General features: G+C 47.5%; 3 protein-coding genes and 1 pseudogene across 7 annotated transcripts; 2 read left to right on the plus strand and 2 right to left on the minus strand.

The window, feature by feature from the left end:
* The first annotated feature begins 6,960 nt into the window (after nucleotides 1–6,960).
* LOC120680938 lies at nucleotides 6,961–10,103 on the plus strand. Its single transcript, XM_039962509.1, has 3 exons — nucleotides 6,961–7,093; nucleotides 7,848–8,056; nucleotides 9,825–10,103. Exons 1-3 carry the CDS (start codon nucleotides 6,961–6,963, stop codon nucleotides 9,846–9,848), a joined length of 366 nt encoding a protein of 121 aa, XP_039818443.1. The 3' UTR covers nucleotides 9,849–10,103.
* Nucleotides 10,104–13,574: 3,471 nt separating this feature from the next.
* On the minus strand, nucleotides 13,575–15,032 carry LOC120680939 (annotated as a pseudogene).
* Nucleotides 15,033–19,307: 4,275 nt separating this feature from the next.
* LOC120680683 (chaperone protein dnaJ 10-like) lies at nucleotides 19,308–21,909 on the minus strand. 5 transcript variants are annotated; one of them, XM_039962190.1, is made up of 5 exons: nucleotides 21,595–21,909; nucleotides 21,455–21,514; nucleotides 20,317–20,399; nucleotides 19,867–19,893; nucleotides 19,308–19,697 (listed from the first exon to the last, which is right to left on the minus strand). In XM_039962190.1, exons 1-5 carry the CDS (start codon nucleotides 21,679–21,681, stop codon nucleotides 19,655–19,657), a joined length of 300 nt encoding a protein of 99 aa, XP_039818124.1. In that variant the 5' UTR covers nucleotides 21,682–21,909; the 3' UTR covers nucleotides 19,308–19,654. The 5 variants fall into 5 exon arrangements, with proteins under 5 accessions (XP_039818124.1, XP_039818128.1, XP_039818125.1 ...); XM_039962194.1 differs by having other exon boundaries at nucleotides 21,455–21,472; nucleotides 21,595–21,858; XM_039962191.1 differs by having other exon boundaries at nucleotides 19,308–19,702; nucleotides 19,872–19,893; nucleotides 21,595–21,857.
* Nucleotides 21,910–24,433: 2,524 nt separating this feature from the next.
* On the plus strand, nucleotides 24,434–25,183 carry LOC120680940 (testis-specific gene A8 protein-like). The gene is made up of 2 exons (XM_039962510.1): nucleotides 24,434–24,895; nucleotides 25,172–25,183. Exons 1-2 carry the CDS (start codon nucleotides 24,434–24,436, stop codon nucleotides 25,181–25,183), a joined length of 474 nt encoding a protein of 157 aa, XP_039818444.1.
* The last annotated feature ends 1,939 nt before the right edge of the window (nucleotides 25,184–27,122 follow it).

The following is a 27,122-nucleotide window of genomic DNA, read 5'->3' on the forward strand; positions in this document are numbered from 1 at the left end:
AAAAATTCTCAAAATTTCCAGGAACATTCCTTAGGTTCTTAGGAACAACTTTGCTAGTCAACTCAAGAGCTAGATCAGAGCCTAAGAAGGTCTTATCCTTATAGTTTGCTTTGCTGTCAGCCCAAAATTTTCAGTGACCAGAGAGCTAGTAAACTGAGTGCTGAGGTCAAACCACTAAGCCTAAAATCACCAAATTTTTACAGAAGCTTGGTGAGTAAATTGGGCACAAGTTTTGTGTTGAACACATCTGCAGAAAACATTTCTATGACGGCCTAAAAATTCGTGCAACACAGGTGCTCAAAGCTGACAGAAAAAAAAACAGGGTGTCAAAGTTTCTAGTGTACCCTATGGTATACAAGTTGGAAAATTCTCAAATTTAAACAGAAGCTAGTAGACAAGTTTTGGAGCAAAATTATCCACTGGCGCTTCTACCGATAAAGTCATCTACCATGTCAAATAAATTCACCTTCCAGGCTATAGCAGAAAATGACAGATTTCTAGATAGACCTTAAGTGAAAGGAGAGGAACCGTGCTCACGGCAACCTTAACATTCCCGACTAACCCACATCTATTTTCTTTGGCTTTCAATTTTATGAGCATGATGCATGCACGACCTAACCGTCCTTCCAAAGAAAACAATTGCCAATTAGTTTTGGGCTTACGGGGTTAGCACCGGTGGCAGGGCACAACTTACGTCTCTCCCTATATACATTTCTAGCCGAGTTCTAACCGTGCTTAACTTACGTAATCGCGGTTAGCGTACCTGCAGAAAATTGACAGATATAAATTTCATTGAACCTTTCATGCCAGCACACATGAAAGCGTCCCCATACATTACCGCTCACTATAGAAGCGGCATCCATGCGTCCCTCACTGCATGGACAGTGCTCATACGCTACCGAGGCGACGTATTCACGGTTTTTCTTTTACTCCCAATATAATCGACTGATAGTCGGTATATTGGCAGCAGCTCAAGTAGGCCACTGCTTGAGCACAGCGTTCGGTTCGCATCACCGACGGGAAGGTCAGACTCCCTCAGCTGACTGAGTATACTTTACTCCCAATATAGCCAACTAACAGTTGGTATATTGGCAGCACCTCAAGTAAGCCACTGCTTGAGGGCAGCGTTCGGCTCGCATCACCGACGGGAAGGTCAAACTCTCTCAGTTGACTGAGGATTCTTACCGTCTTACCTTGGCGTAGGTGCGTCGTCACATAATGTAAAGTACTGAATTTAAAGTACAGAAAGTAATGTGCTGGAAGTCAGATATAAATAAACCATAAGTTAGATAGCCACCTAAAACTCCCATAATATTCCCTAGGGCTTTACGTACTATATACAATCCTTAACGAACCAACGTATTTACCAAACGCGATTTTGTGGCTAAGTTTTAAGTAAAACTTTTAAAATCTAGTCGCACTCTCGGGTGTGCGCTTTGTTCGGCTCTGATACCAGCTGTGGCAGTACCGCCCTAATTAATCCGGCTCAAGTGCGCTAACCATCATCTTAAAGACAATCCCGGCTAACACGCACTTCAAACGGAGTAATTCGGCAGTGCTGTCGGGTAAAGTCCCGAAGAATCCACCTAAGCGTCGATCGAACCCAAAGCTTACATGTAACCCACACGAAGGTGGGTCCAGAGAGTACAACATTTCACAAATATATTACATTACCGGGTCTTAACTTAATTATTACAACCCAAGTTCGAAGTCTTTGAAAGGTACTTGAAATTCGAAATGAAAGTAGTTCAGAGTTCATTGCAGCGGAAAATAAAACGAGTTCTAAACGACGATACATGATGTCATGATGAAGCCCGTACATGACATCACTCGGCATTGCCATCGCTGGCCGGAGTCGTATCCCACTCCACCGACCAACCAGGGGGTAAGGTACACGGCCAAGTCAAGCTAGCAATCATGTCCTCAAAAGTATTACCTGAAACAAAAAAATTGGGCCACAAGCAAGGCTGAGTATACTAATACTCCGCAAGGCTTACCCGACTAGGATATAACTAACCCTCTAACTAGACATGCAAGGCTTTTGGCTTGAGGGGTTTGTCTTTGCCAAATAGCAGTGAGTCCTTATTTTCCGATTTTAGCTTTCAAGTTCTATTATGATTAACCATTCTACATTAGCATCTATCCTAAAGCATACAGGGTGGAAAGCAATTATTTTTCATCAATCAACCAAATTTCTCATCATCATCGTTCCACTTCTTACTCTATGTGGCAAAAGGGTTAAGCAGTCTCAATATCCGTGAGAGACGGACGATTCGAATCGAATTTATTAACCTGGCCAGGCAGACCTAAACACACGCATGGGAAATGCAGTCCCCACGCGACTTTTCCCCTTTTTCCCCGGGCATGAAACAGGCCCACCGTCCTAGGGTGCCCTGCACCCGTGCGTGACCATAGACCAGACAGTGGGGAGTATGTTCCACGGCCGGTTCCATCAGGTACTTAAGCTTACCGATTACCATATTCTCGGCATGTGGTTAGTACGTTCAAACGCTTAACCACCACTACCACACACCGCGGCCTTATCCATTTTGACTAAACAGACGGGGTATCACCAGTACAACAACCCCGCCCGTAATCCTTATATTGCAGTGTGTAGTAAGCATTCAACTCCTATGAGCTCGCGAGTGACAGGCAATCACTCGACTTCTACCGAACCATTAGCCTAGCCAACTAGCGACCTACACATACTAGTGTTCAAGCATAGGTACCTAGGATCATGCAACTAAGGTTCCAAACAATTCCTGCAACTTAAATGCACAAATAAACAGGAATATAAATAGTGGCATAAACTCAAATAGGTAGAACATGCTCCGGGGCTTGCCTTCCTGAGCGTAGCTAGCTGTGGGCTCTTCCGAAACTCGGTTCGGGTCTTCAGTGACTTCAGTTAGGTTCACTTGAGCTTCACGCGGCTCACTCTCGGACTCCGGCACCAACTCGTACGTACCGTCAGGGAGAGTAGTCGAATCTATATGAAATGCATATGCGTGAGTTAATTTAGTGATACGATTTAATCAATTCTTCACTAAAGAGCCGAAATTCAACGCAACTCAAGATGATTTATAAAATATTCTGCTACATTGTTTGGGCAACCATTTATAGAGTAATAATCATTATACTGACTCCCTAAAGTAACTCGGATGGGTTGTCTCTTTTATCCCTATGCAGCAAAAGAAAGATTTTTCTTATTTATTGCTAGGTTAAGCATGTCCTTATCCTAAATAATGTTAAACATAGATTCTGGGGTTGAAATTTTTATGCAAGATACATCTCTGAGTAACTTGCCTACTGTGAAATTTTTAGCCCAATTCATGCAGCCTATTAGTCACGAAAAATAAAATCAACAGCTACTGCTAGAAACAAAGATGAATTTTGCAGGTCAAAATATACAAGTACTGGTAATGAAATTTTAACTGAGTGTTTTATATATAAATATGAGCCTTCCATAAATTTTTCACAATTAAATAAGCATTTTACAGGGCATGAAAAATAGCACAAAGTAATGCTGCATGGATCGAAATTAAATTCTATAGGCTGTTATACTAAGTTCCAGAGCCTCATATTTTACCAGCATGGTTATGAACCCAATTTCATCCCCTAGAAAAATTACCAGATTTTTCTATGCAAATAAACTATTTTTCTTGATTTAGTGTAAACATCTATACTAATAATTAGTTGGACAGGTTCCACCCATCTAGAATTTCTCAAAATTTTTGTACAGCAACAAAACATCAAGTTAAGGGTACTGTAAAAGTTTGAGCTCAGTAAACCAAGTTAAACAGTAGGTACAAACAAACTATTTTAAACAAGGCATAAAGCGAGATTTAAATAAACTGATATCTAGGCATGTCAAAAGTCTATGAAACTTTTACACAAGGTTATACATCTAATATGTAACCTACCGACCAAAAATGGCTAGCAACTCATGCTTGTAACTTGAGATCTAATATAAAGTACATTTTCTTTGTATTTTAAATGAAATAAAAACCATTGAGCAAATGAAAAAGTCCATGTAACAAAAGTTGTAGGTCTCTTCTCAAAGATTCCAGAACAGTTGAGTTTGAATTTTTCTGATTTTTCTACGATTTTTAAACGAATTTACAAGTTTACTGGAAAAATTAGAAAACATAAACTCAGATTTGCAAAGGGATCCCTGGTCTTCTCACAGAACCCCCTGGAAACCCAAAACTATTTGCGCAGGGGTCCCTGGCCGGAGTTGGGGACAGAGGCGGCGGCGGTGGGGGTTTTCCCGGCGAGGAGGGGCTCGCCGGCGGCTGGGATGGGGCCCAGGGGAGAGAGCTCACCGAGCTCTACCTAAGGATGGGTGATGCGGTCGACGGGGGCGGCCGGAGCAGGGTCGGCGGCGGCGCCCAGGGAGCGGCGGCGGCGGCTGCAGCGGACGACGGCGCTCCGGTGTGGGAGGAGGGGCAAAAGCCGGCCGGGGAGCTTCACGGCGCCATGAGGAAGCTAGCTCCGGGGTCGATTGGAGTCGGGGAAGGGCGGGGAAGGGGCTCCGCGGCGAGGGGGTGCTCGACGGCGGCAATGGCGTGGGCGGCGGCGTTCCGCGGCACTGGGAGGCTCTGGGTGAAAATGGGCGGGCCTGGGAGTTGCCTGGGGGTGAATCGAAGCTAGCTGGGTGCTCGATAGGGGTGGAGGAGGGCTGAGCCGGGCTCTCCGCGAGAGCCGTGGCTTGGCGGCGGAAAATGGGGGGCGCGGCGGCGCTGCGCGGTGGCGCGGCGGCGCTGGCCGTTCTGGGCGAAGGGGTGGGGCTTGGGCGTGGGGAATGGGGCGTGGGCGAGCGGGCACACGCGCGGCGCAAGCTAAAAGGGGGAGTGAGGGCGTGAGGAGGGGCTGGGCGCAGAAGAGGCAGCGGCGGCGGTGCGCGCGGCCTGGCGGTGGCGTGCTCGCCAGGCGGCCTTCAAGGCGGTTCAGGGCGCAGCAAGCGGGCCGGTGGCGTGGGTAGCGACGCAGTGAAGGCGAGGCGATGATGGCGGGGTGGCGTGCGGGCGGCAGGTGCACGGCCGGCCCGTTTGGGCGCTACGGCGGCGAGGGCGGCGCGTCGCCGAGCGCTTGGCGCGGCGCGCGCGTCAACGGGCAGGGCGGTGCGAGGACGGCGTCCAGGCGCGTGCGCACTCGAGCGGGGAGGGGGTCAGCGGCGCGCGCCCAGGCAGCAGGGCAGCGAGCGGGAGCGTGCAGCGGCGCAGCGAGCGGCAGCGGCGCGCTGAGCGCTCGGGGCAGGGGAGGGTCAGCGAGGAAGAGAGAGAGAGGAGAGAGAAATGAGTGGAGAGAGAAATTTAAAAGCCCACGGTTTGACTTAGCAAAAACTCAAATTTTTCAATTGAAACTCGAAAATTTTTGAACACGAAAGTTGTTCAAAATTAAATTTCCTACAACTTTCCTTTCAGGCAAAACTTCATTTGAGCGATGGTTTGGAAGTTCAAAATTTGAATTCAAGTTTAATGATCCCGCTTGTTTTTCGGGGTTAATTCAAATTTTCATGTTAGAACTTGAAAAACTTTGAACACGAAAGTAGTTTGTTTTGTCCAACTCTACGACTTTTGTTTTGGGCAAGAGTTCATTTGAGCAAAAGTGTGAGGGTTGACTTTTTGGCGTGTTTAAACTGAATTTCGGCTTTGCAGTAATTGAGAAATTGGGGGAGGGTTTAACGTGTCATCGCATGTGAATTGCCTGTTTAATATAGTGTCAAACACCGGAGGTGTTACACCCGCGTGCCGGGGTGCACTGGATCGGGTGTACTTAGCATTTAGGGTTTGAATGTTTTCTTTTATTCTTTTTCAGAATTGCTTGATAAGTTTGTAAAATTCATAACTTGAGCTAGGAATGTCCAATGGTGATGAAACAAATTTTGTTAGTTTTCTTGTGATGTGTATTATCTGCTAAAATATAAAATGTGACCTTTGTTGTAGTTTTATATTCTGTTCTATTTATTTTGTTAAATGCTAGTAGGAAAAGGCATAACTAAAGATTGGTAAATGCTAAAAATGTGATTCCAGTTGTTAGTCTTGTTTTTATATGCTGTAGCTAAGAAAAATATGTAACCTACAGTAAGCATGTTTGGAAATAGCTTTGTTATTTAATTTGATTAAATGCTAGTTTCTTGTGAATTTAATTATGGCAAAGATATGTAAGATCTATGCATGAATAATTTTCTATAGTAATCTTATGCTAAGATGAAAGTAGGAAAATTATGAGATCTGTTGTTTGACACTTTTCACTGTGTAAAGTATTTTAAGTTGATTTCAGCCTGCTAGCTTGTCATTTTTGTGTAGGCTGCTATACTTGTCCAAATGCTATGAAATTTTTACAGTAGGCTTCTGGAAGCATGTGTGAGCTTCTGTAATTTTATCAGATTTTTCTAGGTACTCGAAGTATCAGTTCTAGTTCTACCCTATTATATGCACTAAATGAATAAATGCTTAAGGAATTTAATGAGGGTTAACCATGATGCTTTTTAGCACTTTTGTGATGAATATAAACTGTTGGGTTGGTTGGCTATGCTCAGTTTTGATTTGTTGTATGCAGCAAGCTAATAATTGCTTTATGTTGTATGTGCATATAGTTCTCCAATGTTTGGTTTGCTTAAGTATGAACTTGGTACTTATTAGTAGATGCTTAGGCTAATTCAAATAAGTTGCTAGCTGCAGGTTTTAGGCCTCTTACTGATGATGAACAACTGTACCTTATTTTGTTAAAATGTGGTAAGTGCATGTTTACTTTGCTAGAGAGGAGATATGCACCTACTCGGTAAAATAGAATCGATATTGTTGTCATATTAAAATAGCTAGTGAATAAACATGTATGGACATATGCACTTCATCACATCATGCTTGCATTTCCTTCTATGTGCATTCCCGATGTTCATTCATATATGCATGCATACATCATTCATATATGCATGCATACAGGATCCCTAGAGGGGTGATGCTTCTCAAGTTTGAGCCCATCGAGGAGGAAGTCCCACCGGAGTTGCAGTCACAGGAGATTCCAGAAGACGTAGGACATACCACCGAGCTTCCTGAGTTTCCCGATCACCAGCCCTCAACCTTTTTAAAAGGTAAGCCCCAGAGTATCATAAGACTCCCATGATTTATAAATGTTAACTTAAGTCTTTTACGTTTGATGCATTAAGTTGTAGGAGTTGCTTGAAACTTGTTGATGCATATATACCTTCCTTGTCCACTTTTATATACCTTGAATCCTATGTAGGTCTAGGATCGAATATTTGCTTAGCCATGCTTAGACCGGTAGAAGTGGGTGATTTCCTGCACTACTACAGAATCGATTTTTAGCAACGGGGATATTTTAGATCAGAGACGGTTGGTATCAGGAGCCGCCTATGATCTGGAAGAATTCCGAGCCGTCTTTAAAAATCATTTTTAGAGGATTTATTTTTAGAGTCGGTCGGAAAATCCAGCCGCCTCTAAAACTGATTTTCAGAGGCGGAGTCGGTCGGAAAATCCAGCCGCCTCTGAAACTGATTTTCAGAGGCGCGACTCTAAAAATAGATCCGGACCCGAAATTTTGATTCACTTTGATTAACAGCCGCTCTCGAGTCCGATCTATCCGGCGGCCCCCCCCCCCCCCCCTCCTTTCCCTCTCTCTCTCCTCCCCCCCCTCTCTCTCCAGCCCTCCCTCCCTCTGTCTCTCCCCTAGAGCCTCTCTCCCCTCCCCTCACCGCGAGCGCACTGCCCCTCCCCTCACCTCACCGCGGGCGGCGGCGTCGGGCGGCGGCGGCGGGCGGCGACGGATTCAGGCGGGGCGGATCCCTCGGGCGGCGGCCTCAGGCGGGCGGCGGCCTTCGGCGGATCCGGCGGCGGGCCCCGGGCGGCGGCGGATCCGGGCCTCGGGCGGGCGGGCGGCGGCGGCCTTCGGCGGATCCGGCTTCCTCCCGGAGCTCCGCGCGGTCCTGCGGGGGTTCCGCGCGGCCGTCGACGAGCGGGACCTCTCCATGGACCCCGGCTTCCTCCCGGAGCTCGCCGCGCTGCTGCCCCACCGCCGCCGCGTCGCGCTGCCCCAGGTCTTCTGAATTTTCCTCGTATGTTTTGTGATGGTTTTGATTCGGAATTTGCAGGGGAACGATGCGATGGCAACGATCGAGAATGTCTTTGCTGTTATCGAAGGTGAGGAAGAGCCTGATAGGTATTAACGCTTTGTCATTTGCATCAGCTTCCGTTTTGTAGTGACTAAATTAAGGGAGGTTCTGTTTGTTGTAGACTGTAGTAAAACCCACTTGGCATTTACAATCACTACCTTTGAACCAGTCATTGACCTTTAGATGATTAGTTCTTGAGAAGTATTCACCTACCTGACAATTTGGGGAAACTAGAACTGGCAGTAGTAATAATCTAGTAGAAAACAGAATTTGGGCAGAAAAAGGTATGATATCCTGGCAAGTTGTGCATGGCACATTTGCCCCATTGATGCACTACGGGTTTTATAATCATGTAACGCATAATCTTCTATGCCTACTATATCCCATTGGGATCCACTTTGCAGATTGGACAGGTCTGCAACCACAACCTTCTTTTGAAAGAGACTATAATCTATTTTAACTGTTCTAACTTCATATCATGTTTGAGGTAGCTTCAAGTGCTCACTTATAGGCTGTCGGTGAAATGAAGAAATATAGCTATGATTAGTTAATAGTGTTATCCAATAATTAGTATTTCCTTGAGGGCAGGAATATAGTTAGCATCGTTAAGCATGAAATTGAAAAGGCCAGACACGATTTTTTTTAGAGCTTTTAATTTATTGGGCACCGTTTCCTTGAAAGCAAACAATTAGACTCAGTCCTGGACCGTCAGAGTTTAAACAGAGATATTAGAGACGTGGCAGTCAGTAGATAGTAGACAGATTTTTTTTGCTAAGAGTGTGGGTGAGCTGAATTTTTGACACCTTGTGATACAGATATGTTATTCTGGGTAACCATCGTGATGCTTGGACGTCGCCGGGTCGCGCTGCCCCAGGTCCACCACCCCCTTCCTTGCCCCCCGTCCTCCTTGGATTCATGTTTGATTATCCTATGAATTGATACAATTGACCAATAATGTTCTGTGCATCTGTGTGCTTAGCTATTTGTTTGTTTATTATGCATCTCTTTGTTGCCGAAGAAATAATTTAGTGGAAGACAAGAACTACTTGGCTGATTGAGCACGGGCTTTAAGGGTATCTTTTTTCTGCTTGGCCTCGGCTATCTTGCTTTCAAGAAGCTACAGATGGGATACTCCACATGTTAATAAATGTGAGCAAATAGTTTAGCAACGTGAAACAAGTCATTTTCTCCATGCTGCACATGGACTAAATGAAATTTTACTCACACATCTGGTAAGGAGAAAAAGATAAGTCAGCCGCTTATTAGCTTATGACATGATGTTTCACTGACATGATCTATAAATGTTAATTCTACGAGTAATGGAAGACGGATTATGGACCTAGTATAGTATTGTAAAGTTAAATGGCACATATCATAATAGTTCGTTACAACAAGCTACTTCGCAAAATCGTTGAAGAGGACAGAGGTACTACAGAAGTACGGTCTTACAGGTAATATTCAGTAGTATGTAAGTATCTGTTCAATTTATGAAATATTTGATACGCTGTTTGGAGACCAAAAATCACATGTTTCATCATTTTTAGATGTGAACACATTGTCAGCAATTTTCTGCAAGTGAAACTTCCATGAGTTTGGCCATTTGTTCTGCAAGTTTGTCATTGTTTTTTTTTTATAGTTCTGTAATATGATTTATAACTCAAATGAAACTAAACTAACATATAATTCTTGGCAGGCGGAGGGAAAGTACCGATGTTGAGGACATGTTTCTTGCTCATAGAAGGATTGCTTGGTCAATGGTTAGCTTACTCAGAGTCTTTGAATCAAATCAGTGTGCTCATTTCCTTGCATGATGACTCCTTTTGTTTTTTTAACTTATTTTGACTTCAATAATTAGATGTGTACACTATGACTACTATTCCAAATACATTCAACTCCTGAGCAGATTAACATGGGGTTGGCCTAATTATTGGAACAAGTTGTCCTTAAGTATCTAATATTTTTTCCCTGTCTAGCCTATTTTTTGTGATAGAGTATGTGTGATTTACGATTGTCATGGATGTAAAAATAACCTTTAGGGCATACCACTCGTTTCTTTGCTAGTCTTGATTCTGTTTCGTGTTCTTTCTAATGCTATATATCTGTTACATTTATCTACATTGATAATTGAGTGGATCCTTTGTTTTTTGGAAAATAAGTCTGTAGAATATTTACTGTTATTATTTACTTTTTTTAATTCAGTTGGCCAATGGAAGGCCAGGTTCCTCCGCGAAGCGGAGGCCCGTCGCCGGTAGGCTTGGGCCGGAGCGAGGGGTCGATTAGTTTATGGTGACGATGACCTCCGGGTCTTTTATAGATAGATAGATTAATTTGGTGACTTCATTACTTAACTGACAAATCATCAGACATAATTACAAGAACATCATTTGGGATAGAGCTTGTGATAAGTGCCTCCCCTTGGACACACTCGTAATCCAAAGCAGCCAAAACATGAGCAGAACATGAGCAGCTCTGTTTCTAGCCCTACATATATAGATAGATATAGAAGAGAAGTATAATATATACTCCCTTCATCATACTAAAAAATGAAGTTGTTTTGGACTTTGACACGGACTTCAAAGCATAACTTTGACTTCTTATTTTTATAAAATATTTATTGAAAAGTGATATATCTATATTTTTATTTTTTAAGATAAATTTATTCATGTGGTTTTCATATTTCTAAACTCAATAACTTAAAAGTTAGTCATGATTTATATTTTCAATGTTTGATCCAAGTCTTGACCAAAACGACCTCATTTTTTTAGTATGGAGGGAGTATAGAAAATTGATTTGATTTTGTGGTACGTAGCTCTCTGGCCCTGAGTGACCTCCCAAAGCAGATGGATGGAAGGGCTGAAAATTTGAGACCTCAATGTCGGGTCGTGACCCACCATAATTCTGTTATTATACCGTAAAATGTTCCTCCAGTGTAGGTGTACTTGCAGTGAGGTTGTGGGGAGCACTGCAACTTAGTTATCCATTTTTGGCATTTTGCATCAGTGGCGTAGCTGTTGATAATATCTTGTGTCCAGTCAGGTGTGGATGTGGTGATGGCTGAGAGCTGCTCGACAATATATGATCCTGATTTCTTCTGGAAAGGGCATCTGCCATCTGCCACTTTATTTTCTTTTCCTTTGTTGTATTCAACCATATAGTGGAACTCAACCAATTTATGCTGGACGCTGAATCAAAAAAAAATGCTGGACGCCCTCAGTCAATCTTTGAGAGGTGATGAACTTCAGAGTCTGTTGGTCTGTTCTGATGATGACCTTACTGCCCAAAAGATAGTGTCTCCACTTTTTTAGAGCCGCCAAAATAGGGCTTTTTTCATACAAAGACTGAGCAGAGGCCTTAAGACCCAATGTTTTGCTGAAATAAGCTATTTTCAACCCTGCATCAACACAACCCCTATGCCAGTGTTGCATGCATCAGTTTCGAGTATAAAGGGAGCTGAGAAGTTAGGCAAGGTGAGGACAGGGGCAGTAACTAAGACTTGCTTGTGGTGTTCAAAAGCCAAAGTATACTCCTGCAACCAGTGAAAGTTGTCCTTCCGCAACAAATCATGGAGTGGACGACAAATGAGGCCATAATTCTGAGTAATTCGTCTGTAATAGCCACACATGCCAGGAAACTTCTGAGTTGTGTTGAGTGGTGGGTTGGGGCCAATGCACAATATCTTGAATCTTTTTCGGGTCAGTAGAGACCCCTTGAGAATAGATGACGTGTCCAAGGTACTCAACCTGGGAAACAGCGAAAACACATTTGTTTAATTTCGCTTTAAGCTGACTGACCCTCAATGTTGCTAGCACTTGGCTGACATGCTGAATATGTTCTTCTCTCGACTTGCTATAGGCCAAGATGTCATTAAAGAAGACGAGAATGAAAACCTGGAGATGAGGAGCAAAAATTTCATTCATTAAGGACTGAAAAGTTGCAGGGGCATTAGTGAGCCCAAAAGGCATCACTAAATATTCATAATGGCCAAGGTGAGTTCTGAAGGCAGTATTGAAAATGTCATAGTCCTGTATTCTAATTTGATGATAACCAGACCGCAAGTCAATTTTACTGTAAATGACTACACCTTCATCTAAAAGATCCTCAATGAAAGGCATAGGAAATTTGTTTTTGACAGTGGAGGCATTGAGCTCACGGATAGTCCACGCAGAGGCGCCATGACCCATCCTTTTTTCTCACAAGAAGCACTAGAGAAGAGTAGGGACTAGTGCTAGGCTGAATCATATGTTGGGACAACATTTCCTTGATCAAGTGTTCCAAATCACTCTTGCGATGTGGCAGGCGATAGGGTCTGAGGTTAGGTGGCTCGGTACCAGGCTCGAGCAGTTGAGCGTATCCCATGATCACAATGGCGGTGTGGTGGCAGACAACTCACAGCTGATATCAGAAAAAACAGAAGAATACTGCTGCAGTACCCGGGCCATATCGAGAAAATTGTGAAAATAGACGCCCCGGGAGGTGGCTTCTTTAAATTAGACGTCGCCTTGGGCTGGACTGCAAATCTATATGTTTCTCGCCCCCCCCCCTGCAATCACCTTCCTAAGAAAGTCTATATTTGAAGAAGCCACTTAGTCACGGCGTCTAAAATATCAATTGCCTCGGCCATATCAGGATCAGACAGTGGAACCATCTGGTAGGACTGGAGTGATATCTTGGCAGTACAGAATAAATACTAAAATGCCCTGGTGCAACAGTTTATCAAGTTGCATTGTAAGGCTATTATCACTAGAACTTGCATATGGGCTTGCAAAACACTGTTTCGGCACTGTAGCTACACTGTAGACAGAGTGGAGTTTGAAATGGAAGGTGGGATAGAAAAGCTGGTGAGAATAGCCAAGGCCTTTGCATGTGAACGAGGAGTGTGATCTTCAAAGACTAGTTGCCTACCTTGCTTGTGAATAATTAATGTCCTGTCATGGAGACCTTCCTCTTTTCTTATTTTTACTTTTTTATACTATCTTTCTAGTAGTTACATAACCTTCTATGGTCAGACACCCTAAGATAGATGAGAGCAAATATAATAAGAGCTCATTTGATGTGGCTATTCGGGGCTCAGACTTCTCTACCATAGTAGTGGGAGCCCGTGAAGCCCCCAACAACCCAAATTATAAGTCATTATAATTCTATTGGAAAGTCAAAGCATCTCAACTTTGATCAAAATTATAGAGAGAATTGTAAAGATTTATGACATCAAAGGCATGGTCTACCTTATTTTCATGGTCTACCAAATTTATGACATCAAACGGTACGGATATTTTTCGACCGTATTCGAGACCGAATTCGTTTAGAGGGGTTTAAATCCATCCGTATACAAGTCCGGATATTCAACATCCGATACCGTATCCGTATCCGAATACTCAAATCGCATATTTATGATGTCGATATCCAATCGTATCTTATCTATATCGAATCCGAATCCGGACAAAAATATGAAAACAAATATGATATTAGTGATATACGTCCATATCCGATCCGTTTTCATCCATAGTTATAGGTGACAATTTGCACTAGGGTCCGGCTAAACTATTAGCCATGGTCTGACAAACTTTTCAGACCAAGAGGCTACGCGCGCTGGCGTCCTCGGAGGCGGGGAGATGGCCATGGCGTCTGAGAGAGTCGACGGCGTCGTCGAACATCTCCTCGACGCCCTTGAGCTCCGCCAGCCCCAGAGCAAGGGCCCGGCTAAACTATTAGCCATGGTCTGACAAACTTTTCAGACCAAGAGCCTACGCGCGCCGGCGTCCTCGGACGCGGGGAGATGGCCATGGCGTCTGAGCGAGTCGACGGCGTCGTCGAACATCTCCTCGACGCCCTTGAGCTCCGCCAGCCCCAGCACAAGGGCCTTGGACGTGTCGAAGCCGTACGACTGCTCGCCGTAGACGTTGGGCAGGCTCCTCGGGATCAGGTACGCCGGGAACCGCCGCGCAAGCAGGGCGACGAGGTCGCCGCAGTCCAGCACCGCCGCGTTGCAGATGTACCTCCCGTGGGCGCCGGCGGACTCGTACGCCAGGATGTGCATGGCACCTCGCCACGTCGTCGATGTGGACGTACCCCATCCTCCCGTACACCGTGAACTTCGCCGTCTCTCCTGCAACCACAGCAGCAGCGTGCGTCTCATTGCTCACCCTTTCATAAACCTAGCATGCCACAAATCGACCTTTGCATGCATATTGTTTACGAAAGTTCAGTCCGGCAATCCCGTGCCATAGTTCTTAGAAAACAGTGTTTCACCTGTCCTGTTCATGGTCTTTCTTTAACTATTTATAAATATTATAATATATTTATCCACAGTGTGTCCCTTAAAGAAAACAGTGTTTCATTGGTATTCTCATAAGGATATATGAGACTGATGAGGCTTTTGCATACCTTGGAATAAACCGAGGAAATCAGAAGCAGTGGGGCCGAGCTCAGAAGACAGGTTAGGTCCAATAACAAAGGTCGGAAGAACAGTCACAAGGTCGATCCTGTGCTCTTTGGCAAACTCCCAGGCTGCCTTCTCGGCGAGGATCTTTGCAACGGCATACCATATCTAAAGGAGCAGCACATTGTCACGATCCAAATTACCCTTCAGAGAAAATCGTTGCACAAGATGACAGCCTGAATTTGGGTTTGATAACCTTACGCTCACCTGGAGACTTTTGCAGTACTCAATGGAGCTCCATGACGTTTCATCCAGCAACACGTTTGGAGGCAGGTCGGCTTCGTCCTTGATCCTCACGGTCGCCGACGAGGACGTCAGGACAACCCTCTTGAGGGATGGATTCTTCTTGCATGAATGTTGTGGCGAGCACGGGTTGGCAAGGGTGGAGTCGCTTGTGGCGCACCCCTGCTGCGCAGGGCGTAGTCGCCGGTAATGGTAGAGCGAGGTTTTGCCCCTCTGCTCCCCGTTTTGTTAGAGAGAAATAGACAGGAGAAAGATTACTTCTTTGTTGATCTGATCAAAGGGCGCCCAACGCTTACATATAGCCTGCTGGCTTGAATCCTACTCTAACTCTAACTTGAATCCTACTCAAACTCTAACTCAATCTCTATCTCTGTCTGATAGCCTGCTGGTTCGAATCCTACCCAAACTCTAACTCAATCTCTAATTAACCTTTTCTAGTACAATTACCATATCTATCTATAGGGCGCAAATCAGCCACTAGATTGGCCTGATTGGCCTGCCTTATTCTTGCCTCTACTGAAGTATGTTTTCCCCCACATGACATCTCTCCCCCTCCCCCTCGACGAGCAGCTCGTCCGCGAGCTGGAATTGCAGATACCGCTGGACAAAGGAGTCAACATCTTCCCATGAGGCTGCTGAAGCAGGTTGGCCCTGCCATTGAATGAGAACCTGACGAACACCCCGGGCCAGACGAGCTTTCACCGCAGCAGCTGGAACTGGAATGGCAGCACCGTGATGCATGGGAGGCAAAGGCGGAGGGGACTCCGGAGGCTGGCCGTTGAAGCGCTTGAGGAGCCCAATATGAAACACGTCATGGATGCGAGTGTTACGAATGAGAAAGCGAGAATGGATCAATTGTATTGAGACCCATAGGGGTGCATATATAGAGAGTACATGAGGGAACCCTAGACTATAGGAAATGACTCTAATACCCTTAACACCCCCTCAAATGCAACGTGAATACAATGGCGTTGCATTTGAAGAGTGGTACTAAGTACATGAGTTGAAAGAGAATAAGAAAAACACTAATACATGACTAATACATCCAAAGTCCTAAAACAACAAGGATGTCGTTGAAGCGTGCAGCTCCTGAACATGTCTTGTAGAACGATCTCCTCCACAAGTGGTGAACAACCAAGTCTTCACAAACCAGTGCATCGACTCTTCGACGGGAAGCTTGCTTTGGAGACTTTAAACTTGACAATGTGTGAGATGTGTCAAATCAAACCAAATGGATGATGGATAAACCACTGCTGCAAGACGGCAAGCAATGGGTCTTGATGACGACGAAGACCATTGGTCATGACGTGTAGCAAGACGGCTACGAAGGGACCAAGAGGGCAAGATCGCATCAAGGACATGACAAGGTTAGCTGAATCGACGGGACTCGGCTAACCAAACAGGGTGATTGGTTGATTGACATTGAAATTGTGGACTGCATAGCTTTGGACGAAGGTGATGCAACAATTGGACTTGGATGGACACTGGACTTTAACACAGATGCAATGGAATTTAGGAAATAGGCCTCAATACACTAGCAGCATGAAAGACAGCAGCAGCAAGCAGCAGACATGAGTGACGAGGATCAGGGGGTGACGAAAAAAAAAGCAGGACGTGGGCAGCTGCACAGACTTGCAGCAGACGACGACTGGCAGATGGAGGGCAGCCCCGCAATGGGCGGCGCGCGGCCAGACGGGCCACGGGCAAGGAAGGCGGCGGCCTGACGGTGGTGCGGACGAGGACAGGGGCCGATGGACGGAGGAGGCTGCTGCCGGGCGAGGACGGCGGCGGCCCGACGGCGGAGGCGCTCGCGGCCCGCGCGCTGAGGCCGCGATGGACGGACGGGCGGCGCACGGGCGACGGCGGGACGACGACGGGGCGGCGGACGGCCGGATGGGCGGCGACGGGCCGCCATGGCCGAGATCCAGCCTCCACAGGGCGGATCCGGCTCGGGGAGGCCCGTCGGCGATGGAAGACGGCGACGATGGAGGACGACGGGCGCAGCGCGGACGGGGCGGATCCGGCTCGGGGAGGGCCAGATCTGGCCCGAGGAGCCGGCGGCGGCTGCCATGGCGGAGAAGGTAGGGCGCGGCCGCGACTGGCGGCGCGCGGACGGGGACGAGGAGGCCGCGACGGCGGTGGGAGTGAAGGATCCGCGGCTGCTGCTGCTTGAGGACGAGGGCGCGGTGGGAGGGAGACGACGACGACGGCTGCTGCTGCTGCTCGATCTGCTGCTTCTACTGCTGCTACGGACGATGGATGGAAGAAAAATCGACATGCTGCCCCCGGGAGCGGAGATCGATCCTCCCGGGGGCAGCGCAGGGGAGACCGGGTTTTGCGCTAGATCGACAACCTAAGCTGTGATACCATGTTACGAATGAGAAAGCGAGAATGGATCAATTGTATTGAGGCCCATAGGGGTGCATATATAGAGAGTACATGAGGGAACCCTAGACTATAGGAAATGACTCTAATACCCTTAACAGCGAGCTCCCAGAGGAAGTTGCAGGCGAACAGCAACCTCATTGATTATCTCTATAACTTAGCGGGGACAAAGCTTGCCTGAAGTTGCTGTTTGTAGAGTCAGAGGAGTACGATGACGAACCCTCAACCAAACCCAGTCGCCCACGGTGGCGACGATCATAATAAGACTTGTATACGGACTGGGCCTGCTCCAGCTTGCTGCGAACATCTGCCAATAACTCATCATGTTCCTCCATTGTTTTGGCCACTGCTGCAACCCTGGAATCACCGGCCTCATAAGAACGGATGGTGGGTGGTTCCCTGCCATAAACCAATTTAAATGGCGTCTCGCGGAGAGATGTTTGGAAGGCTGTATTATAAGTATATTCTGCCCACGGAAGCCACCGTAGCCACTGTCGTGGCCGATCACCTGTAAAGCAGCGCAAATACATTGTGATTATTTTGTTGGTAGCTTCCGCCTGACCATCTGATTGTGGATGAAATGCTGTGGTCATATGAAGCTTGGCACCAGAAAGAGTGAGCAGCTCCTTCCAAAACAGCGAAGTGAACACAGGATCTCGGTCGGAGACAAGTGACTGAGGAATGCCATGCAGCCGTACAACTTCAGCGAAGAAAACCTTGGCAACTGATTCTGCTGTGTAAGGATGGCCCAAAGAAATGAAGTGCGCATATTTGGAGAAACGATCCACCACAGTCAGAATAACAGATTTACCACCCACTTTGGGAAGCCCTTCAATAAAATCAAGCGCAATATCAGCCCATACCATGGACGGAACAGGGAGGGGCATTAGCAAACCGCCCGGTAGAAGATGCTCTGTCTTGTTTCGCTGGCATGTGAGACAGCCCCGAATAAACTCCTGCACAGCTGATCGTAGATTGGGCGCATGGAAGTCGCGACGAAGGCGATGCAGAGTCCGCTGAATGGCTTCATGCCCATCGTTGTGGATGTCTGCCACCAAATCTTGTAGGAGTGGTGATGTTGGCGGAACATATAGCTTCGCGTTATAAGTGACGAGGCCATCGGTAACAGCCCATGGTTCCTCACGGTGTCCTGCCTGAATTTCCTCCCGGAGCGCTACCAGTGCTGGATCAGTGGTATTGGCCTGGCGCAGTTGGTCAAAAAAGGTAAACTGTGGTGCTGACAAGTGAAATACTGTGGCTATGTCGGTGTCGCGGCGGGAGAGTGCATCAGCGACAATGTTGGTGTTGCCCGGCTTGTACTCGACCTCAAAGTCAAACCCCAATAACTTGCCCACCCAATGGTGCTGGGGAATGGTTGCCAACCGTTGATCTAGGAGAAACTTGAGGCTGTAATGATCTGTGCGGATCCTGAAATGACGGCCCCAAAGATAAGGCCTCCAATGCCGAACAGCTTGTACGAGACCGATGAGCTCCCTCTCGTAGGCCGCCAGGGAAGAGTGCCGTGGTGCTGCCGGTCGGCTGAAGAAAGCTACAGGTTTCTTTTCTTGAAGTAAAACCGCACCAAAGCCAGAGGATGAGGCATCGCATTCCACAATGAATGGCTTAGTGAAATCTGGAAGTGCAAGTACAGGAGCTGTTGTCAGCGCCCTCTTGAGAGCTGCGAAAGCTGCGGCTGCCTCATCAGACCAACCGAATCCCTCTTTGCGCAACAGTACAGTCAGTGGAGCCGGATATAGCCTGCTGGCTTGAATCCTACTCTAACTCTAACTTAAATCCTACTCAAACTCTAACTCAATCTCTATCTCTGTCTAATAGCCTGCTGGTTCGAATCCTACACAAACTCTAACTCAATCTCTAATTAACCTTTTCTAGTACAAATGTACAATTACCATATCTATCTATAGGGCGCAAATCAGCCACTAGATTGGCCTGCCTTATTCTAGCCTCTACTGAAGTATGTTTTCCCCCACATGACATGAACGTAGGAACATAGGAACAACCAGTATGCCGCGGACTGTGGCTGTTGTCTGGGCACCTAGGCTGGCTAACGGCACTTTGCACTTGTCTTGATTACAGGCCAACAATTGTGGATTCGTAAAGTAATTTGGCTACTTTACTCTCTATTTCAATTTCAATAGAATATTGAAATAGATTTCCAAATGAGTACTATGTGAAATTGCACTCAGTTCTATACTTCTATGTTTTATCTGCTGTATATTGGAGTACTATGTAATGTTATACATGGCAAATCAAACCTTTAGATTGTTATTAAAAAAAAAATCTACCCTTTCATATTTTGAATACCCAGCCTCAAAATTTTGGGCCCGCCTCTGTCAGTATCATCTGTTTCAGTTGCAGCAGTCAGTTCTGCTCTACCGGAGTCTTTTGTAACTTGTCAATGCTGACTCTTTTTCTTTCATAAGTGTGTAGCCGGTTTTTCAGTGTCTCTGCAAGTTTTTCTTCCCGTTCCTTTTGAACAGCCTGCAGTTTTAGTTTTCCATTCAGCATGATATTATTGCAGAAGAGTATGAAATGCAAAAGGAAAAAGAAAAACATGGATGGGATATTGACCAACCAACAACCATGATGATATTAAGTTATTAACCATCTATCTGGAAGTTTATATAACAATCCTGCTAAAGGAACATACCTGCATTCTCTCTTGCAGCTTCCTTCCCTGTCAAATGTTGAAACCATGTGAGTAGGGATTTTGCTCTCTTATAAGATTATTTGCAGCATGAGTGAAATCATCGGTTAACCCAACAAAATCCCATCTTCGGTGGGGAGAACATTATTTGCTCTAAAAAAGTTCCAAATACGATATCCATGATGGTTAATTATGAATCCTGACTCTATGGTCTTAACACCCTCCCCTTTTGGTACAGCCTTTGCTTCCTACAATCCTACTCAAAAGATGCAGCAGAATCATGCCATTTGGTAGCACTTTGAAGCAGTGCCAAAAAAATAAAGGCCTTGGACTGGTTTGGAACAACATGAAATAGTTTAATTCACATAGGAATAGTAAAATTTTCCCTTGTTCCAACAAGCCCTAGTTCCTTTGACAAGCGGCAGCATGTAATTTATTTGTAACTGAACATACGTTGAGATGCCGTCTTTCCCATGTGAGTCATAAACTTGGCGCTGTGTGGGGTCACTGAGAACTTGATATGCTTCTCCTAGTTCCTGTTATGAAAATTCTATTGAGAACAGAATAGTATGCAAAGTTGCAAACAAAACTGTGGAAAGAGCATCATATCTTTCCTCATAAAGTGATGCCACATAATGGTATCAAATCTTATTTTGGTCATGAAGAATCATATAAGGTATATATAGCCATTCAATAGCAATGCGCAACATGTTCATTAGTGATGTAGAAGTGTTTTCACTGTAAGCAATTAAGCATTATGTCACATATTCAGATAGAGGGATAGAGGGGGAGAGAGAGAGAGAGTCACATATCACAGTTTGTCAGTATATAATATCACCAGAATCACAAGTAAAATGTAATCATAATTGTCCCTGCACACAGTCACAGACACCATACTAGTGAAATAGCCTAGCTCAATGCAACAAGTAAAGAGCATTCAACCTACATTGAGGATGTTATCTTTGGATAAACGAGTTTGTTGTGGAATTGAGAAATTCATGTCTCAAGTATGAGCAATCCTATTTCTAAAAACGAGACAAATGACAAGTCTCAACGCGACCTTTCTTTTTAAAATGACATTATGATACATGTATAATGTCTCCATTCTTAAAGCAGCAGCCAGATACCTTGTAGGCTACAAAGAAGAATGGCTATCTAAATGTGCATTACAAAATGATATGGATCAACTCTTCAGTATAAAACACTAAAACAGTAACGGAATGCATCATATATGTCTGATTTAGATTTTGTTCACTCGTCCAAATTGTTGTTTAAAAACTAAATTCCTATTAATCATACTTCCTGTAATAGATTGTTTTGACTATCCTGTTAGCAATATTAAGGTATCATTGAAGTGAACAGTCGTTCAACAGAAAAGTAATACGTCTAGCCACCTAATAAAAACCCATTTAAACCAGTAAACCCGGCAGTTAACACTGCCTAAACCTTTTGGGCATTGGCGTTGAGCAATAAGTCCCTAATCTGATTGAATCGAGGATTCTACACTGCAGGCAGAGTATCTCGCAGCAGCATCTGTAAGCTGAGCAAAGCATAGATACAACAAACTGGGAAATGGCAAAAACACATATACCTGGAACTTCTCCGCGGCCTGCGGATCATTCGGGTTCTTATCGGGGTGGACCAGCCTCGCCTGCACAACCACAACCAGCAGCAGCGACAGGAATCAGATCAAATGCCTGCAGCAGAGCAAGCGGGGAGCCGGCCGCTTACCTTGACGTAGTACGCCTTCTTGATCTCAGACTCGGTGGCGGACGGGTCCACGCCCAGCACGTCGTAGTAGCGAGTATCCTTCATCATTTTGGCTCCCTCTGGCCTCTGCTCAAGCTTCAATCTCCCCTCCGAAACCCCCCGGATCAGGCTCCAGGTGGGAGCGGATCCGTCCGGGTATTCGGTTGGTGGAGAGGTGACGGGGTGCGTCGGGCGGTGGGAGCCGGTGGCGGCGGGGCCACGGCCACGGCCACGACCACCGGCATCGGCACCGGCACGGCCACCGCCGCGTCCACGCCCGTGCCCACGGCCACCGGCACCGCCACGGCCACCGCCGCCGCCGCCGCCGCCATGCCCGAGGCCGCCGCCACCACCACCGCCGTGCCCGCCGCCGCCTCCGCCGTGCCCGCCGCCGCCTCCGCCGTGCCCGCCGCCGCCGCCACCACCACCGCCATGCCCGCCTCCGCCTCCGCCACCGCCGCCGCCGCCGCCACCACCACCGTCGTGCCCGCCGCCACCGCCACCGCCGTGCCCGCCTCCGCCTCCGCCCGCGCCCGCGCCCTGGGCCCCACCACCTTCCTGCGCCCATTGGCAGATTGAGGTCGATGCCTCTTGGGGGGCGACGGTACCCACCTGGACCAACAGGCTGATCGTTCCCAGGTCTGGCTGCGAGGACGCCAGGAGGCCTGGCACGGACCGGGTGAAACACAATGTTTGGGTCAGTCTCCATGGCGATGACGTGAGCACCTCTGTTGTGCTTGAGGTGCCCCACCCGCTGCCATTGAAAGACCACCGGTTCAGGGTCAGGGGCCGGGATTCCAGTGACTGCTTCAAAGTCATCTGGTAGGTACCATCGCCGCCGCAGCCACAAATTTCCCTTCACCTCCTTCCATCTCAAGGTCACCAAAGCTGCGTCCTCTTGGAATCTATTGGCTCTCAGATTCTTCGTGATGCTGCACCACTTTTCTTCGTTCCAGCCTCCGGCCTTGTAGTTAAACCACCAGTTTAGCCCTTGCTCCGGAGCGTCGAGGACATCGAGGGCCTGTCTCATTGCGTCCACTTGCTCAGGAGTCAATACGGCAAAATATGAGTCCCTGCTGACCATATGATCCTGGATAACACCATCCTGAGCCTCATCCCACCAGAAATGCTGGGCATTGAGCTTGATAGCGACCACCTCTTCTGCCAGCAGGAACCTCTTTTCTTCATAGGCCCAGGAGAGGGAATTGGTAAGCTGTTCGAGGGTGAAGAAGCCATGGATCAAATGCCCTACAAGCTGTATCAAAAGAGAAAGCGAATTGAAGATGTTACAAATCAGAAAAGGGTCAAACTAAATCTACGTTCCTATCCCGGCCAAATTTGGAAGGAAATAAAGGCTGCTGTACAAATCGAAACAATTAGGCGTGCCTATCAAATTTAGGGAAACGTGTGTTAATTAAGGAAGAATTCCTCTTCTGGAAACAAAATTAACGAAGAATTCGCCCCATCATCAGAAGCCAAGAGCCCATCATCAGAAGCCAAGAGCCCATCATCGGCGGGCGGAAGCGGCGCAAGGCCTTAATTAGCGCAAAACCAGTCGCTCAGCCCATACAATTAACTTAATTAACCGGCAAATCGCTGCCTCGCTATCAGCCCATCGAAAAGACACCGCCAAAGCCAGAGAAAACACCGCGGAAACAAGACTGGAGCGGCACTATACCTCGGGGAGGGGTAGCTGGTCGGCCATCTCGATCCGCACCGCACCTGTCGCGGTTGGAAGGTAGGTGAGGTGAGCTGGAAGAGCTGGAACCCTAGATAGCCGGGATTTGTTTGTTTTTTTTTATAGAAAATGTACAAGTGTCAGCTTCGGCCGGGCGTGGCGTCGGCCGTCCACCAAGCAAGATGACAGGTGGGTCCTTGGCTGAGCGAGCTTTTTGGAAAGGGGACATTTACAGTCGGGCCCTTAGTTGAGGCACATTCCTCAGTTTTAGCCTTAGTTCTCCCACCTCCTCAGATTTGACCCCCACGGCGCGAAGTTTGCTCAGTCTTGCCCTCCCACGCCGTCTCCGTCTCATTTGCCGTCACTAGCGCGCATGTCCCACCTGTAAGGGCAGCAGCGACGCCGTGGCGGTCCGTCCGAACGGCTAGGCCGTTTCCCGTTCCAATCTGGACGCGTCCCCATTCCCAGATCGAGGCTGTTCGGACGCGCCACCCCCCGCCGCCGGCCATGCCCGCCGCCGCACGCGCACCCCTGACAGCCGCCACCGCCCACGCCCGCCGCCGTCGCCGCCGCACGCGCCCCCCCCCCCCGCCCGCCGCCACCGCCCACGCCCGCCGCCGCATTGCCGGATCCAGATCGATCTGCTCGGCCTCCCTCCCCTCCGGCCGTGCCGAGCCGGCCGGCTCACTTGGCCGCCCCTCCCCTCGCGCGGCCCCTCCAGCCGCACCGCCCCGGCCGTCGCGCCAGCCCGCCCACGTTGCGCCCCTCCCGCAGTGGCCCTCCCCTGCTCTGGGAACGTGACCCAGGCCGCGCACCCGTCCAGTTGCTGCACTGCTGTCGGCGCTTCCCTCCCTGCGCCGCCTCCCCCGGCGCGCCGCCAGGCGGACGTGCGAGCCCGCCCTGCTCGTCTCCCCTCCCGCCGCGTTCCTTCCCCTGAGCTCCGGCCGTATGCCGCTCCCCGAGCCGTCGGCGGCGGTCCCCTCGCTGCGCGCGGAGGGTGCGCTCTGTTGCCTGCGCCGCCCTCTGGCCGCGGCACCCCCCTCCCCGCGCCGCCGCGCCAACCCCTCCCCGCGCCGTCCCCTCCCCGCGCCGCCGCGCCGACCCGCTGCCCTCCCCGCGTCGCCGCGCAGGCCGACGCGTTCCATGGAGTCGCCGATCCCCTGTCCGGTGTCGTCCAACGCGCCGGAATTGTCCCGCGCACCCTTGGACGTCTCCTACCGGGGCGCCGCCGCAGTCTGTCCTAAGGCGGCCTCTGCCCGACTGCCGTGCCCGGTCCGGAGGTGGCCTCCCCCCGACCGCGGCGTGGCGTGGTCCGCGGCTATCGCCGCCTCCGACGCCAAGTTGGCGGCTGCCGCTTCCGCGGAGGCTGCGGCAGAGGCTAGCGCGGCAGCTGCGGCTTCTGCGGAGGCCGCGGCAGAGGCTAGCGCGGCAGCTGCGGCTTCTGCGGAGGCCGCGGCAGAGGCTAGCGAGGCAGCTGCAAAGGCAAGGGCGGCGGGCGGTGTGGCAAGGCCGGCTGCCGCTGCTGCAAACGCTAGCGCGGCTGCTGCAAAGGCCAACGTGGCCGCCCACGAGGCCGTGAATGCCAACACCGTCGCCACCAACAAGGTAAGAAGAATTTGTTTCCAACATGGATGAATGAAGTTTGCAACATGGATTCATGAAATTTCGTCGAAAATGAGCTAATACATGATCTTGTGCACTTTGATTAGGACGAATCATGTTTGAAGAGCCATATGACACACGCCATTAACAGGCTTGCTGTGACATCCCATGTCACTAAACACATTTAACGGCTTAATCCCAGTTTCATTTGCATAAGCACTGCATGTTTATTTCGATTTCAATTCAATTTGTGAATCAAAATTTGAATTATACTCTCAGAAATTGAGTTGAACTTGAAAATTTGTCAAAAGGAGAATTGGAGCCAAACATTTATTCCACAACATTCATGTTTGGTCAAACTTCAAAATTGCATTTTAAACCCTTGGTCAATTCAAATTCAAATGGAAGGTTTAATTCAAATTAATTCAAAAATGGTATGTTACGAAGGAACTTCAAATTTTCCCAAAACAAGTGCACCTCCAAAAATTCACATATGAAGTATATCCCAAATAAGAATTTTAGCCAAAATTTGAACCCAAGTTGAATTCATTTAAACCCTCAAATAAATCCTCAAAATTTAAAAAATTTCAAACTTTGAGAGGCTATAACTCAAATTCAAATTTGTTTCAAGAGCTCAAATTTGACCGGAGTAATCTTTGTTCCATAAACTTTACAACAAGTATTTTTGCGCGATTTTTGAAATTCATTTGAATCCTCAAATCTCTGTTTGAATCATCAGTTCAAATGAAAAATCAAAAAAATGAAAAACCGTCGCAGCAGCCGTGCAACATCTCGCTTCCTCTGCTCCGCCCGGATTTCGCGCTCTCCCGTCGACGGTGAGTCACCGCCGGCCACTGTGCGTCTGTCAGCCCGTCCCCTCGGCCATCACTCCCCGTCCTCGCTGCTCCCACGCTGATCTTTTCTCCTCCGTCGCCTGGAAACAGCCGAGATCGGCTATAAAATGCAGCCGAACCTTTCTTCTTCCTCTCTGGCGTTTGCTTTGTTGCCTCTATGTGGCGTGGTGGTAAGCATCTTGAAACTTTTTGTGGTAGACTTTTTTAGCCTCTATGTTTAACCCATAAAATTTTCAGACATTAATTCAATGTTTTACTGTTATTTTATGTATTTCCTTGTATCTGTTTTAATTAGTTCTTTAATTAAAATACTTCCTAATAGCCAATAATTCCCAAATTTGAATGAGAGTCATTTTGAACTATTAGGAGCCTCTGTAAAAATATTGAGAGCTTGGAAACTTTTCTAACAAGCCAAACCTTTAATTGTCTTTATTTATTTAATTAAATTCAAACTGTTGTGATTTTGCATTAGAGTTCACACCTCAATTAAATCCCAAATTTAATTTCAATTGTTCCAACTTGCATCATGACATCACCTTGCACTCATAAATTGTTTGGTTGAATTAACCATGCATTATCCAAGATCATCACATTATTTTATTGCATTTCAACTTACGCACACATGCATACCGTACTGTCGGCAGAACTCGACGAGCCTGAGGTGCAGTACGAGCAGGACACCGACGTTGCTGCAGAGGACGTAGGAGCTGAAGGGCAAGAAGCTGCTCCAGAGGACACTGCTAACCCCGACCCTTCCTCCCTCTCCTCTGTCGACCAAGGCAAGCCCCGGTGCATTATTTAATTTAAGTTAGGCTTAATATATGCACTTATATATATGTCCATATTTATTGTGCATTTACGTGGTCTAGGAATTGTTTGAAACCTTTGCATGAGCCAACCCACAAATATCGTACCCATCCTATTATAGTAGGAGTAGGACTCGTGTACTTGGCTTTGCAAATGGTAGAAGTCGATAGTTGGATTGGTTCCGCTATCGCGAGATATAGGTCATTTGTCCTGCTTTGAAAGCTGGCAAATGTGAATCATAAAAAGTTGAGTTACTTGAAATGTTAAATATGAATTGAGGATTGAACGAGTGCGCGCAGGATATGGAATATCGTTCATATATCCGGGATATTGAACAAGGTTCTCATATCTGCCTCGTTTGACCGATTAAGGACTCGACGCGTTGTTGTGCATACCAGGTTTGAACAATGCCATTGCATACTGGTGCCTACACGCAGGAAACCTATGTAACTTCGTTAGGCTTACGAGGTGAAGACCTGGAACGCGCTCCGCTCTGTAGGTGGATCGGGTCGGCGGTGCAGGTATGGCAATGAACTCGCAAGCGTTGCAGTGAGTAGAGCCAAATGCAT

Source organism: Panicum virgatum, chromosome 7N (assembly GCF_016808335.1).
Source record: "Panicum virgatum strain AP13 chromosome 7N, P.virgatum_v5, whole genome shotgun sequence".
Taxonomy (NCBI): domain Eukaryota; kingdom Viridiplantae; phylum Streptophyta; class Magnoliopsida; order Poales; family Poaceae; genus Panicum; species Panicum virgatum.